At 39.4% G+C, this 16,583-nt stretch overlaps 2 protein-coding genes across 12 annotated transcripts in view; one reads left to right on the plus strand and one right to left on the minus strand.

Moving 5' to 3' along the window:
• Positions 1–13,182, plus strand: part of TIAM2 (TIAM Rac1 associated GEF 2) — a 125,897-nt gene extending 112,715 nt beyond the window's left edge. For all 6 annotated transcript variants that reach the window (XM_060272770.2, XM_060272773.2, XM_088666283.1 and 3 more), the window contains 9 exons: positions 2,263–2,371; positions 4,101–4,280; positions 4,730–4,848; positions 5,548–5,656; positions 7,863–7,921; positions 8,341–8,446; positions 9,425–9,512; positions 10,208–10,362; positions 12,053–13,182. In XM_060272770.2, the coding sequence (XP_060128753.1) occupies positions 2,263–2,371; positions 4,101–4,280; positions 4,730–4,848; positions 5,548–5,656; positions 7,863–7,921; positions 8,341–8,446; positions 9,425–9,512; positions 10,208–10,362; positions 12,053–12,696 (1,569 nt within the window). In that variant the 3' untranslated portion in view covers positions 12,697–13,182. The remainder of the gene's footprint in view (positions 1–2,262; positions 2,372–4,100; positions 4,281–4,729; positions 4,849–5,547; positions 5,657–7,862; positions 7,922–8,340; positions 8,447–9,424; positions 9,513–10,207; positions 10,363–12,052) is intronic.
• TFB1M (transcription factor B1, mitochondrial) overlaps positions 10,929–16,583 on the minus strand; it is a 32,843-nt gene continuing 27,188 nt past the window's right edge. For all 6 annotated transcript variants that reach the window (XM_035108681.2, XM_088666288.1, XM_035108682.3 and 3 more), the window contains exons 7-8: positions 15,421–15,548; positions 10,929–13,553 (exon numbers count right to left, since the gene is read on the minus strand). In XM_035108681.2, the coding sequence (XP_034964572.1) occupies positions 13,310–13,553; positions 15,421–15,548 (372 nt within the window). In that variant the 3' untranslated portion in view covers positions 10,929–13,309. The remainder of the gene's footprint in view (positions 13,554–15,420; positions 15,549–16,583) is intronic.

Here is a 16,583-nt window from a genome sequence, read left to right on the forward strand (position 1 = left end):
CGTGACGGGGTGAGCTCCCGTTGTTTGGTCCCAGCTCCTGCCCACCTAGCAGTTCGAAAGCACATCAAAGTGCAAGTAGATAAATAGGGAAGGTAAACGGCGTTTCTGTGTGCTGCTCTGGTTTGCCAGAAGCGGCTTTGTCATGCTGGCCACATGACCTGGAAGCTGTATGCCAGCTCTCTTGGCCAATAACACAAGATGAGCGCCGCAACCCCAGAGTCGGTCACGACTGGACCTAATGGTGAGGGGTCCCTTACCTTTACCGGTGCTGAAGAAAGTGGAATTAACCAATTCTATGAAGACTTACAACACCTTCTAGAAATGAAGCCAAAGAAGGGTGTTCTTCTCATTATAGGGGATTGGAATGCTAAAGTAGGGAGTCAAGTTTCCAGAGAGAAGGTTGTGACCCCCCCAAAAAATATTACATTGGGGTGAATTTAAGGGCATATGTGCATATTGCAGACCCAAACTGTTTAAAATTAATTCTGTAGACATAGGTTCTCTTCTCAAAGATCCTGGGAACTGTAGTTTCATGAGGATGATTTCTTCTCTTCCTCAGAATTACTTTTGTATAAAGCATTGACTGCTAAACTCTTTTCAGACAGTCAAGCATGTAGTGAGTACTCTTTTGGCAGGAGGAATTCATGTAATTTTATGTTAAGGGAAAGGGGAAAGAGTTTTCTTAATCTTAAGAAGCATGTCTTTATTGTCATACATCCGGAAAAGTAAAATAAGTTGAAATGTTTTCCCAATTAAATCATTCACTTTCATGATTTCCATGTCAGAACTTACCTGCATGGCATCAAGGTACAACAAACCCATGCCTGATCTCCCCCTAGTCCCATCCTATAATTGTATTATCTTGATAACTATCTGGAGGAGGAAATGCTGTACTCAAAAACTGAGCAAATTATTGTCTTAAGAGTCACGGTCACCCTGTTCTCTCTTGAACACAAACATTTTGCTTCGTACACGTAAATAACATGAAGCATTGACGTTGTCTTTGTGCTTTTTATTGTTATGCATCTTTGTTGTCCTTTTGACGCAAAAAGAAATATGTGAAATTGTTAGAACTTGATGACACCTGCAGTGCCAAAGTAGCAGTCGATAATCTAGCCACTGTGTTTTGAACCAACTGCACTTTCTGAACAGACTTCAAAGACAGCCTCACTTGATGTGCATTGCAGCACCAGGAATGTTCCCAGAGCATGGATCCCTCTGGCCAGGCTGTGCATGTCCATGAGTAGTCACACCATTGTTGAACACAAACAGGGTTATGAAGCTCTTGTTTTCTGATTTGTTCTGTGGGATGAAAAATATGGCAAATCTGGGAATAAGTGTTAGTTTCTTTCGTACAGTTGCTTACTACATGCCATGAAAGGAATGCAGTTTTTAATAATATCCCCCCCCCATATATTTTGCAAAACAGGCATATAGAGAGGGGAAACTAATTGTTGTTGTTGTTTTTCATGTTAGGGGTTTTTCTCATATTCTCTCATGTTTTTACAAACAATCTTTCAATAGAAAGATTGGCTCTACCAATCTGGTATCAGGGTCAAATATATCCAAAGCAACTTCTATACCACTTAATTATAATAAGTTATGTACAAGTAATTCAATATAATAAAGACAAAATTCAATAAAAAACTATGAAATCATAATTTACTTAATATGCCTGCTGGATTTTTATATTCACACACACACTACGGTATAAAATACTTAACTAAATTTTGATTTCATAGTTTTTATTGAATTTTGTCTTTGTTAGATTTAGATATAGATATAGATTAGATATAGATATAGAGAGATATAGAGAGATATTCATATTCAGTAGGTGCTGGAAATTCAACAGGGAGGGCCCTGTCTGGCCACAACTGGGAATGCCATTATCGGTAAACTAGGCCCACAACACCATGGGCTATTAACACTTCTGCATTTGAGGGCATGACTCTGGAGGTGAATTTCTGGTTTGTTTTTGCAGTGTGGCAATCAGAGCACTGGCTTTCCTTAGTTAAACCCCTGTTAATGTTAAGATATTTGCAAAAGGTGTTGCTGAGGTCTGCGTTCATCATTTTCAGAGCACAATGTCTTTGAATTGTATGCCATTATTTTAACTGCTTTTAATACACTCCCTGAATGCTACTGGAAGGCAGGCCACGAATGTTTTGCATTAAGGAATGGATCTTCTAACTAAAGAATGTACTAGAGTGCCTGCAAAATAAACTTTTTTCTCTTCCTAACTTCTGATTGTGTTGCTTTCAGAAACTGCTGTTCTCCTTGGGAGGTTCTTTCCTGTATTATGCTGACCACTTCAAATTGTACAGTGGGTTCTGTGCAAACCACATAAAAGTCCAGAAAGTTCTTGAAAGAGGTAAGTCTTACTGATGCAATATATCAATGCGACAGATTCACAGCACCAAAGTAATTGTTTTTCATGGTGATGGCATAAAGAAAATGGCTTTTGTTTTAGTTTTTCAGGCTGCCCTCTGATGATATAGGGACTATTTTGCAGTGCTTTTAATAGGGTGTGTTTGCCTCAACATCCCATACATTTTGCATTTGTACTTTCTCTCTTTCTCTACCTGGTTATGGAAATAATATTCTAGTGTAACCTCTGTGCTAAATATCAGGAATAAGGGTTGTAGCCAACTAAGTAATTGAGCAAGTGGAATGATTCCCACTCCTGCACCAAACCTCCTTTCCTCCTTCTGTGCCCCCACTCTCTGAGGGATGCACAGGGGCCTAGAACAGGCATCCCCAATCTTCGGCCCTCCAGATGTTTTGGACTACAATTCCCATCTTCCCCGACCACTGGTCCTATTAGCTAGGAATTGTGGGAGTTGTAGGTCAAAACATCTGAAGGGCCACAGTTTGGGGATGCCTGGCCTAGAGGGAGGGCAAGTTAGTTGGATTCAACTGTGGGTTTGGAAGTTTATATCATTTTCTTTAATATACATATATATAGAGAGAGAGAATGAACTTGTTCACAAGTACAGAGTGTTGGGTGTTTTGGAGGTTTATATCATTATATATATATATATATATATATATATATATATATATATATATATATATATAGTTTGAACATGTTCACAAGTACACAGTGAGGCTGTTTAAAATAGTGTTTTTCCTTGAGTAGATGTGGCAGCTTGCCACTTGGAAAGAAAATGCATTGCCACAACTTCTTGGGAGTAATTTTAGATGGAAGTAGAATCTGTGGCATATCCCCTGAAAGGAGGATGATATTCTTTGTGACTGCTGGGAATGTTTGTAAATCTTTAGTATAGTCGAACACTTCTAGTGCCATAGCTGCCAAGTTATCCCTTTTTTAAGGGATTTTCCCTTATGCTGAATAGGCTTCCTCGTGAGAAAAGGGAAAACTTGGCAGCTATGTCTAGTGCACATTCCAGAAGTAAAATCCTTATCAGATACCACTCATAGTGAAGAGTTAGTAAGTGATTGATGTTACATTCTGCAACATATTCCACCACACACACCCCAAAAGGCTGATGCAAACATACCCGTAGTGAGACAAGCCTTTTAAATAAGCAAAATATATTTAAAAATTATTATTTTATATTTCTATACTGGCCAACAGAAGTGTCTCGCCCAGTTTTCCAGCAATGGGTTTGCTGCCATTTACTGGGAGGGACAAAGGACTAGGTGATGGGATGTGCTGTGGGCAGACTGCAAGGAGCACCAGCTTGGCTTCCCTGTGCCAATCTCCCTGCCATTTAGCCTCATCCTGTAAGTTGCTGCTGCTGCTGCTGGGAAGCTAGCATTGTAGCTATGCCCTGCCAGCCACTTCCATCACCCAGTAGTAAATGCCCTGTGGTCAATTCAATAGTTGTGGAAAACTAAACTGCACAGCAGTAATTGTAGATTAAGGTGGAGTAACAAAGAATGTATAATACAGGAAAGGATTATCTCTCTGTTGCTTATTGCTGCATAGAATATTGATGGCCTTTGCCAAGTAGGAGGCAGAGGAGTGTGGCCTATTGTTTGCCAGGTCCTGGAATGAAATGCAGAAGATTGTTTCTCCATATTGTTGCTTTTGGGCTGCTAATACGCTCTGGGTTTTTGTTTTGTTTTTCCTTTAGCCAAAACAGATAAAGCCTTCAAGGCCTTTCTGGATGCTCGCAACCCAGCTAAACAGCATTCTTCCACACTGGAGTCCTTTCTCATCAAGCCAGTTCAGAGGGTGCTGAAATACCCGCTGCTCCTGAAGGAGCTGGTATCTCTCACAGACCCCGAAAGCGAGGAGCATTACCATCTCACAGGTACTTCCCAGGGAAATAAGCTTTGCTATCTGTGCTTCCGAATACCAGTTGCACAGGAGGGGAGAATGTTCTTGTGCTCGATTCCTGCTTGCTGGTTTCAGAGGCAACTGTTCAGCCATGGTGAGAACAAGATGCTGGACTTAGATGGACCAATGGCAGGACCTTTTTATGTTCTTAAAAATTGTCCCAACTGTTTGTATCATGTATTTACCACTGAGCTAAGCACACAATAGGGAACCTCATTGCACATCACAGAGTGTAAAGTGGTTCCCCACGTGATTAATAGAAATTTTTGGCAAGACACTGGGAATGGTTTTGCTCATTTGGTTATCATCAACACTGCACTTCCTAAGATGATGAATTCCTGGGTTTTAAGTGACTCAAGTGTACAGCTTTCAAGTGGCCCATTCAGTGTATATCAAATAATGATTTGCCTTTACAAATTGCAGAAGCACTGAAGGCAATGGAAAAGGTGGCCAGTCACATCAATGAAATGCAGAAGATTTATGAGGATTACGGTGCAGTGTTTGACCAACTAGTTGCTGATCAGAGTGGAACTGAGAAAGAGGTAAGAAGATGGGAGCAGGGTTTTTTGTGTGCAGATAATTCAAATTTTGGCCTCAGTCTTTGTCCAACAGTATCATCATCGCTGTGGTCTAAACCACAGAGCCTAGGGCTTGCCGATCAGAAGGTCGGCGGTTCAAATCCCTGCGACGGGGTGAGCTCCCGTTGCTCAGTCCCTGCTCCTGCCAACCTAACAGTTCGAAAGCACGTCAAAGTGCAAGTAGATAAATAGGTACCGCTCCAGCAGGAAGGTAAACGACATTTCTGTGCACTGTTCTGGTTCGCCAGAAGTGGCTTAGTCATGCTGGCCACATGACCCGGAAGCTGTCTGCGGACAAACACCAGCTCTCTCGCCAGTAAAGCGAGATAAGCGGCGCAACCCCAGAGTCGTCTGCGACTGGACTTAACGGTCAGGGGTCCCTTTACCTTTCCATAGTCAAGACGTCTTACAACAAGAGTTACCTGAATTACAAACATAACAAAAGTAGTCATAAACATAAAACACATAAAAAGTACAGAATTATAATTGAAAATTTTCCGCATAAATCATTATAAGCGCCAAAAATTAAGATACAAAAAAATAATATCAGTAACAGCAGCAAAATCCCCCTAAACAATACCACAGCCCACGAGTCTGTTCAGCAAGTGATGCCAATTGCTGTATGTTAGAATGAATAACCCTTCTAATCTACAATGGACATAGGTCACAGAACTTTCAATGGGAGAACTTCTAATGCACTCTACTGTTGCATGGCTGAATCCATTCTCTTCATTGGGTAAAACAAGAAAAGACCTGGAACTTACAGTGTTCGGTGAGTGATTTATTCAAACTATGTCAAAACATCATCTAAAATAGTCCATGCAGTGGTTATAGGTATGTGTTGCTTGATATCAGATCTGTTAGCTTTCTATGCTTGCTCCTAGATGGAACTTGGTTGAAATGTATTCCACTACTGAAAATTGGTGATGGTGGCATTATTGTGAATACTGTATAGTATATAATTTAGCTCTCAAAAATTTTGTGGAAGTATTTACACATTTTATCACAGTGAAGCCTATAACAGTGCTACAAAGTAGGCCAGTATCATCCCATTATTAGAGAAGGATAAGACAGGTGGGAGCAGCAACAAAATGTTGCAGTGCAGATTGCTCCTATTGAGGGCCAAAGTCAGTTTACCATGCTCTTTCTGGTGATAGGGTTTTCCATTCCCTCCCTCCTTGATATTTCTATTTTTCCTAACAATCTGCCAGCATTCTGTGGCCTCTAAGCCTGCTTTGTCATTATTCTGCCCCATGTGGTTTCTCTGCTCTTTGCCATTTAAGCTACACAAGCTGGAATTCTTCTATATAACTTTAGAAGATGCAGGAGCCGTCCTCTTTTGCATCCGACTGCCCTAGGTCTATCCTCCTCCCTACATTTGTATGTCTGTATACCCCGGCATATCCAAGCCTGCTGATGCCTCCTCTCTTGTGTATGGTATTGATTTTGCTGCATAATGGCCAATGAATGAGTTTTCTATTAGTATATGATCATGATGTTTCTTAATGGCATTCAGTTAATAGCCGAGGGACTTCCTGTTTTGAGTCAGGGACTTCCAATTTTATGGCTCAGCCTATTAACCACTATGCTGCTGTACCAGCTCCCAAGTAACGCAGACCGTAACTTAAATTTTTGATCCTTTTAGCAGAGTGGGAGACACACCAGATAAAACATTGTGGGGTAGCAGGCTGTAGATGGCTAAGGTCATGGACAAGGATGAGACTGAGCGATGCAGTCCTATCCACTGATTGCCTTGACCTTCCTCAGTCACTTAGGGTGGCATCCAATGATTTTTGCATACTTGCCACAACAGAAATCTGCTCATACACCCATACTTCCCGTTTCTCTTCTGTCCCCTCCAGCCCCCTGCATACCCCCAAAATCTGCTGTGGAGGTTCCCTCTGCCTTTTGAAACATATTTTTGGAGAGAAATTTGCAAGGGGGGTGGGGGTGGGCGGCTGAGGTGAGGAGAGGAAGAACTGCCATTAAACATTAGGTAGCTCTTACCTCAAGTATTTACCGTAACTCCTCCCAGCTTTTCTTTTTAAGAACATCATTAGAATTAGCAACTAGAGTTCAAAATATGAGCAGGCTGCTATACATGCTACAGTTTCCATTTTGGAGGTGCTGAAAAATGCTTCTGCATCATTAAGGCTTGCATGAAGATTGTAACAGTTGCAAGGTGCTGACATGCATCAATTGTGCAATTAAGATATAAGACCTACGGCAATCATCAAATTTCTGTTCATGCCTGTTTCTATAGTTGTGTGAATGATATATCTGCAATTCTGCATATTATAAACAGCTCTTACTAAGGGATTATATATTCTTACAGATTGCATTATTATTATTATTATTATTATTATTATTATTATTATTATTATTAATTAGGTGGTTTGACTCTTATTCCCTTTCACTTTAATTTGTGTATCCCATTGTCCCAGAACAAACTTTTGTATGTTTCTTATACATAAATGCTTCTTCTGGAACTGTAGTCTTGTTAATAGTAAATTTTAATGATTCCACCCATCTCAGATAAATTTGATCCAGATTATTGGTGGGAGGAGAGAAAAGTGGATAACTTAGATGGGATTGGGATGCAGCTGTGCTCAGACTCTGTAAAATAAATGAGCTGGCAAAAATGTGAATAAACGCTTTAATGTACAGTAGAACATATTTACAATAGTTGGGAACAGGTAAAGTGAAAGACTTCCAGCTATACCAATCAGGCAAAAATCTTGTTTCTCATTAAATGCAACCCAAAATTGTATAAACATAAGCCCCAGGAGTGAAATGCAAGCAATGGCAGATCTAGAGAGGACGACACAAATCCCTGTGCAAATATCTGTAGCAATTTGCTTTGCCAGTTAAGATGCACTATTATTAGTGTATGTCATAACTGAATTCAAAAATTAAAATGTAGTACTCATTTTGGAAGTCCAATCAATAAAAGTTGCCTTGTCACTCTCTCTTCCTAGCATTCAAAAGAGCTGTCATCTTAGTATATAAAGAGAACTGCAAACTGAAGAAGAAACTGGTAAGTTTTTTAGTCAAAAAATAAGACTACCTAAGATGCATTGTGTATTATTGTTTTGATTTACAATATAAAATGTCTCAAGGCATATGTGCAGAAAATACATGGAATGATTGATACGTTACTTCAGAGAATTTTTCTAGATGAAGTAGATTAGAAATAGGTGAAAAAAATCTATAATCACAAGGGACTGTGATCCAGTGGAAGCTTCCCATTTTAGAAAGGGGTGGGGGAGATTTTTGTTTGTTTTGCCTTCTTACTCGTCACATCCAAATGGGGTGGTGTCAAAAAGTCACTCGCTTACATGATCCCTGATCCAGCCCCCGTCCCCGAAGCATAATTCTGTCCTCTAGGAATGAAGCTTTAATTAACTCTTTAAAAAGCAATGACACTTAAACTGATTCAGTACTTTTTATTTACAGGCAACAAATGTCCGTACTATGCATAATCATAATGATTTGGACTTGTTTAAATTTCGTTGGCTGATTCCTTTATCTGCTCTTCAAGTCCGACTGGGCAATACAGCAGGTGACCTTATCTATAGATAATAATACATTTTTATTAAACACTTTTATTGTTGTTTTTTGATGTTTGTCACCAATGAATGTGTTCAGTACTTTTATTACTTCAAATCTTCAGAAGAAACTGTCCACATTGAGACAATGATATGTAAACTATGGTTCGTTTTCCAAACAAGACAATATATTAAGGCTTCACAGCCTGTTTGGAACTAACAATAGTTTCCTAATTCAGAAAAAATAGGAACCTGTAATTAACAGTGGTTTGTTCCCTGCTGATGTGACAGCAAAAGTAATGTGGATGCAGGAGGGTGGTTTATAACTTGGCCTTAGCTAGTGATTTTGTTGTCACTATGGTTGATCAAGCAGTGCATCCATTACAACCTTTTAGAATATAGATTGAAGGACACTCGTGAAAGAATTCAGTGTTTATTATAGTTGTCAATAATATAGTGCCCATTTACATCAGGCAGCGTGTTTAACATGATTTGCCAAGTATCTTGCTATTTACCAATAAAAAACTAATTTCTTCAGTAACTGTGAATTTGAGATTAATATTTTTTAATTCAGTAGAAGATAAATGACAAAAAGCTGCCCTGTGTTGGGTTATGAACTTTGTTTGCTGTTAAGCAAACAGTGTGGGTAGTCTCTAATGCAATGTTGGATAGTTAATGACTCCAACTACAAAGAAGGGAGAAACCTGATTTTTCTTCCCAATAATCCATCTCAATAGTGGATGTCGTGATAGGGCTGCACAGCTTACCTGCTGCATACTAGCATACAGAGAGGGAGTGACAGCATCTTTATTTGGTAAAACAGTGATGGGGGCGAAATAAATTGCTAGAATTTAAAACACAATAGTGTCTTGTGTCTTGAAGATCTTGAAGCTTTCACTGTGGTCTCATAAGTCTTTCTATGAAAATTGTTTGGCTAGACTTGTAGACATCATGAAATATTTACAATAACATGTCTTTCTTTCCACATGCAGGAACAGAAAACAATTGCATTTGGGAATTGATTCATACCAAGTCAGAATTGGAAGGAAGACCTGAAACAACCTTCCAGCTATGTAGCAGGTACAATCGTGGGTTCACTTCCCCCTCCAAATAGTCTTTCCTCCTTTCATTCCTACCCCACATAACAACCTCTATATATGTGCATAATTTGGGCCGTTAGATATCCTTTGGAATTAGTGGTACCTCGAGTTACAAATGCCTCAGGTTACAAACTCCACTAACCTGGAAGCGTTCCTCAAGTTGAGAACTTTGCCCCAAGATGAGAACGGAAATTGTGTGCTAGTGGCGCAGCAGCTGTAAGAAGCCCCATTAGCGAAAGCATGCCTCTAGTTAAGAACGGTTTCAGGTTAAGAACAGAACTCCAGAACAAATTAAGTTCATAACTAGAGGTACCACTGTAATCACAGCATACTGAATTTTACTTGTTTGATTAACAACAGTTGTATGTACACTTCCCAAGAAACCTCAAGTGAAATATATTTTGTTGTTGCTCATGCAGCAAGGCCAATCATCTCCCTATGGATGTGTTTTGCCAACTCCACTCTCAAAAGCTCTAGAACTGAACTGTGTAGGCATAGAACTTTATGCAGAGACCACGAGGAATCACACATTCATGCTGATTATCCAGCCACTTAACTGTTCCATCTGTGGCCAATTAAGGTTTCCAAATTGCTCATTCAAATTAACAAGACAAAGCCAAATCATATGTGTTCGTATTGTCTAAAACCTAACTACACGTTTCTTGAATTTTGCAGTGATTGTGAAAACAAGACCAATATAGTCAAAGTGATTCGTTCAATACTGAGGGAAAACTTAAGGCGTCAAATAAAGTGTGACTCACCTTTGGAGAAAACATGTAAAAGCCGTCTAGTTCTGCATAAAAATCGAATTCCTGTTTCAGCAAAATTGGGTAAGAATATATTTTTGTCAAAATTTAAACCCATACTAGTTTGTAGTAATACTATCCAAGCATGTTCCAACACATATCTGTAGTATTGCTGGAGAGGAAACAAAGATTACAGTAACTAAACTAAGTCAGTGCTATTCTGTTTGTACTGCACTTTGTTGAAAATTACTAGTTGTGCAACTGTATATTTAGTAAGAGTTATTGCATCATCTTGCAGCTGAAAAGGTAGGAAGGACTAAAAGCAAAGCATGTAATTGATGTTTTTAAATATCTGTCAGATTCTAGGTTGGTTTTTTTTTGGGGGGGGTTGCTTTTGATGCTCTACAGGGACAGGTTCATTTGAGACATAAATTTAGTAGTAAAAATGTGTACAAGTGTAGCTGATAGGGAGAACATTAATTTTGCTTAAACTAAAAGTCAGTTGTGTTGGATTATAAGGGAGGAAGGAGCCAGAATCCACCTCAGAACAACCACCTTACTAGGTCAACTCAAATGTCAGAAATCATCATGCAAGCTTTGAAGTGTTCCAGAACATTTAATCAGACCAGATAGTATACAAAGCAAGGGGATGGGGAGGAAAAAATTATTTTGGTTTATTTATTTAATCATAATAATACACATCAATTTACAAAAAAACTGAGACTAGTGATTAACAAAGCAGGATATTCTTCCACACAAAAAGTCTGAGCCACCTCCAAAATAGAAGTATTTCCTCTACACTGATTGCTTGAAATTACTTTCTCATTAACTTACTTAGCTTGTGACTGAAGAGCTGAAACTACCATAGAGGCTTATCCTCAGAGCAGTTAAGGTTGAAGCGTAGCACAGAAATGAGCAGTTCCGTATCTTCAACATAATGCATAAGCAGTGGCTATAACTTGCTCACTTCAGCATCATCTCCAGCTTCATGCAAATATACTTGCTCAGTACTTGAACCTTACAAACTTGTCTTTGTAGGGTTTTTTTGGGGGGGGAATAGTGTTAGTCTAGTTCAGGGGTGGCCAACTTCCAAGAGATAATGATCTACTCACATAGTTAAAAATTGGCAGTGATCTACACCCTTTTTGGGGGTTCAGGTCAAAGTTGATGAGCTTTTTTTTTAGGAAGGCCCATTCTTGGGGCGGTTCAAGTTGAAATTGGTTGAACTTTTTATAGGGAGGGAGCGGAAAGCCATGTTTTTTAGGGGTCCAGGGCAAAAAATTTGAGCTTTTTTAGGGGAAGCCAAACTTGTTGAGCTTCTTGGGGGCCCCCAGTGATCTACCACAGATGTCCAGTGATCTACCAGTAGATCACGATCTACCTGTTGGACGTGCCTGGTCTAGTTTATTGACAGGCTTCCACAGTGACTAAGCAGGAAGCACTAAACCCTGTTCCTTCCTAGTGCTACTAGGAGGCATCTTAATGTTGTCATTTTTACACAGTCAGTCCACATGGAGTTTGGCTGATTTATCCAGGAGCCCACAGAGCCAATCTAAGTCCAGGGTTTTTGTTTGTTTGAAGAAAGTCACACTTCACAACTTAAAATATCTCTCCTGTGATATAATGAAAGTAGTTTAAAATGTCAGGTTGATTCAGTTTAGCATCATAGCATCTTAACCTTAATATACTTAATTGTAAAACTATATAACTCTTATTGTTATGCTTGCCAGAGTTGTTGAGTATAGGAATTTAGCATGTGTTTTTACCCTGGCAGCTTCCTCAAGATCATTAAAGTTAATGAAGAACTCTCCCAGTAATGAATGGAACACCGAAGCAGGCAAAGTAAATGAATTGGATTCTGATGAATGCAGCCTGAGTAGCAGTACTCCAAGTAGCAGTTGCCATACTACCGATAGCATCCTGGAATCTAAAAATTTGTCTCCCGTGAAACATCTCCAGAACTGTGCATCAGATTTTTCAAACAGTCCTGTCAAAGAATCTGACATTTTAAGTGACGATGAGGAAGACTACCAGCAGATTCTAAAAAAAGCCAGTCCCACAAAAGACATAGAAATCCAGTTCCAGCGGCTGAAGATTTCCGAGAATCCTAGTGATGATACAGAGGATAAGTATTCTTCTGAGAGTGAGTATGGAGAAGGGCGGAGGGTGGGTGATCACCCTAAACTAGTCAGGGCGCACTTTTGCCCTATTAAACGGAAAGTGAACAGCAGCACAAGACGCGACAAAGGAACATTACTGGCAATGCAAGAACGGCACCAGTCTCTTGACAGCCATCCAGATGCTGCAAGTTTTGACCTGAATTCTATTTTAGAAAGAGAATTTAGTGTACAAAGTTTAACTTCAGTGGTTAATGAGGACTGCTTTTATGAAACAGTAGACAGGCATGGAAAGTCTTAGCTGCCTGATTCCAGCATCACCACATACAGATTTACATACTTTAAAAAAGGTGATAATTGTAACTTGAGAAACTATTCGATTTAATGCACTACTGTGTTTTCCACAGAAGTAGTTGTAAAGGCTTAAGTTATTTTAATTTATTGTGGAACAGAAATTTAGATTGAGCTGTTTACGATTCAGGGCAGTGTAATCTCATTTAAATAAGATTAAGAGATGTTTTTAAATTTTTGAAAAAGGGAATGAACTCTTGTCAATACCTATGTTCTTTTGAGAAAGTTCAAGCAACTTTAATTTGGGGCATTTAAAGCAAAAATTATTTTTAAATTCATCTTAGAAAAAGTCCTGCACTGAGTTGCACTAAGTTGTTTATACTTGATTTTTATATATATGTAAATATAAAAAGCCTGTACTGTAATCTTATTTTATTTTATTGTATTTTTCATTTTTCTCTACAATCTTGTACAGTAAAATGCTAAATGCAATTGGTGTGCTTTGTTTTGTATCCTGTTCTCTCTTCAATGAATTTCACATACTGACTTAACATTCCAACTTAGAATGTATTTCATTCCACTCAACAGAAACACATCGCGGCTGGTCAATTTTCTAGAATGAGCTAGATCACATCATCGTTAGTCTTGCAAAATCTGCTCCTCTTCCTGTTTCGCTTCTCAGTCAATTCATCCCTATAGTTATATGTAAAAAGTTTTGGGTCTTCATCACACATTTTTCTATAGACATCACAAAGGCTTTTGAAGTGAAACATGGAAAGCTGAGTCGGCCGCAGAGTTGGATCAACATCTGCCAGCTTGAGTAGCTGTTCTGCTTTTTCTAAACGTTCAGCTTCTGGAAATAATACCCTGAAAGAAAATAGTAGAGATAATCCAAGTGAGTTTGTTAAACGGGGTCTCTTCCTTTATTCAGGTTTCTTAAACCATCAGAAACAGTGACCCACTTCAATAAAATTACCTTACTAATCCATGCTAAGAATAGTTGCCTGCACTAGATGCAGTTACCCCACCCCAATGGAACCATCTTATGCTGCTCAATATTTTCTCTATCTCCTATAATCTGCTCCCTCACTCAGTGGTTGGCTTGCCTTGTCCAATTTTTTGCCTTCTCTGCACATCACTTAGAAATTTTACTTTCTCTTCCCGAACACTGCCATTCTCAATGGAAAGCTTTAGTTCTGAAATGAAAAGCCACAGAGCTCAAGCTTGCATTGACATCCTAACCATAAACCAAAGTTGTCTTTATACATGGAAACACAATATGGTTGTTTTAAACTGATCATCAGCTCAGCTGCAATAACAGCACTAAAGTATCACAAGTTTAGTATTCAGCAAGCAGCAGATCAGTTCATTTTAAAAGTCAGGCCACACTGTTAAAATTTCTACCATAATGAAAATTCCCCCTCCCAGTTCCGTAAGGAGGGATGCTGTCACAAAGAAAGCCTCCCCCTTTATCCCAATCAAGTTTCAGATAATAAACAGGCATCTGCCAAACAGCACCAAGGCCTCATTTTCTGATTGTAGGGCATAGAGGTGCGGTGACAAGATGGAGTTGTGTCCTGGCATTTAAAGCAAGGTTGGGGAGCCAGTGGCAATCCATATATTCTTGCACTCCAATGCCCATCATCCCCAGCCAATCCAAATTGCAGTCCAGCAGCAGGTTCCATACGTTTGCATTAAAAGGAGTGGCTTGCATGCTCTGATTGCTGTAAACCTTTCCATCACAACTATGGCCACTACTTGTCAGCAGGCATTTACTATATGATACTCCTTTTTGCTTGGTATACCATGGTCTGGATTGTGAAGTACCGGTAGATGCTAGTTAGTAGAAAGGAACTAGGCCTGAATAATTTCTCTCTCTCTTTGTAGGCCTATAGAGTGGCATGGGCAGAGTGTGATTCTGTGTGTGTCACCTTATTCTCAGAGACATATCTGAAGACACTCATTTACTTTGTTTCATGTTCCCTTACCCAATAATAAAATTTATTATGTTTATTTATTTAAAAGGTAAACACACATATATGTTATCCTCAGAATAATTGAGATTTATATCCACTTGTGATCCACTGGTCATGAAAACCTCACTGATTCAGTGGGGAAGCCACAATCACCCACCCTACACCTGACATAACATGGGATGACAAGCAGGGTGTGTAAGGGTGGGACTTCAAAGGAATGATCAGGAGCTTAAGATGAACTCCACACTGGGTGCATACCTTGCTCCAGCAAAGGAACAACCAGCCTTCAATGGAAACTGGAGGTTTAAGGAGCAGCATGGAAGGGAGAAGACCTCCTTCAGTAAAGTGAGAAGTTAATACCAAAGGACTCTCAAACAGCCCAGCATTGTGCTTTGAATTTCCCACAATCGGGGCTGCAAAGCACAACATCATTTGACCTCACTAGGACATCAAGTGATTGACAGGTGGGTGGTCTCAGGTGGTCCCAGCTACATGTTACATTTGGCCCACCTATGACTGGGGAGAAAAGGATCTGGCCCAAGAAGGAGAAAATGGTTCTCAACTCCTCCTGTAGATAATACAAGATGCAAGAGCTCTTTCTGATGAATTTGGTCTACGCTGGCTATTTCTCTCACACATCATGCTGACTGCTGTCACCAACTAAAGATTCCATGTGTGAAATTACTTTGCATAGCCATTGTATTAAGAATACCATTCTGAAGATTTTTTAAAATGTATGTAGGGAAAAGATCTCTTACCGTACACTTTGATGGCAATATTTCCTTCTGAACTGAAACACAGTTCGGACAACTTTCTCCACCAGCTTAAATGGCTGTTCTATTTTTGGTTGCACCAATGGGGTAAAATGAACAACAGTCACATCCACCTGTGAAGAGAAATAAAAACAGTGGATCTAAGAAAGTATCTGAGCCTAATGAAAAGCTACAGTACAAATAATAAACATTTGAAAAAGTTGTTAGCCCAATTTAAGTGCCAAAAAAACAGACAAAATGGTTATCATTCTGAAAAAATCAAGCCAGGTGCACAACCTTGTTCCTGTAGAATGATGTAAGTTATGATGTCATGTAATTAGAAAGACACAATTAAGAGCTGCTGCTGAATGTACAGAATATCCTGTTGGCTATTTTGATTCTTTCTATAAGGCTCTACACTGCAGCTTGGATTCAAAGTCCTGTATGGGAAAACCTGGAATAATTGCATTTACCTTGAACAAATCTACCCCAAATTCACATCAACATAGAAACTAGTAATTGCCAAAGTCATCCTAACTACTACAATAGTTGTGCATAATGGGAGCTGCATTCCAGCAACTTCTGCTACCCCTGTCCTATTATCATATATGGTGACAGTTCGTGGATAGGCATTCTTAGGAAACCCCTTTCACAGGTAAAGCAAAATGTTTATGACCACTTTTGCCCCCCCAAACGACACTTTGTGAGGGAGCCTTGTAAGATCAGTCCTGAAAGACAATACAGTTTCTAACTGTGTGTGTACCATGTTGGAAGATTCTGTGGTACGGTACCAAAACAAAGTTTTTGACTCAGAACCAAAACAAACAATGACTTGTGTGAATAATTGTGTAATCAATAGCAGGAGGTGTCTTGCAATGCAGTACCACAAAAGATTCATTGGTTATGTTGCAGTATGTGAAACCCCATGAATAAGGACAATATAGGAAATAGCAGTTAAGAACTCTACTGGCTTTCAAAGGAGCTTGTGAAAAAATATTGCATGAGCAGAAGAACACTGGATTTGGAGGTTCTTGTTCCCACACAGCCCTCTTCCACTAGGTCAGAAACAGTCATTCCATGAGCAAAGGACTTTCCACTTGTGGAAGTGGAAGCCCATATAAATAAATATTTTGGATAGTATGATACATGTTCCAATTAGTTTCCAATGG

Source organism: Zootoca vivipara, chromosome 3, assembly GCF_965207765.1.
Source record: "Zootoca vivipara chromosome 3, rZooViv2.hap1.1, whole genome shotgun sequence".
Lineage (NCBI taxonomy): Eukaryota > Metazoa > Chordata > Lepidosauria > Squamata > Lacertidae > Zootoca > Zootoca vivipara.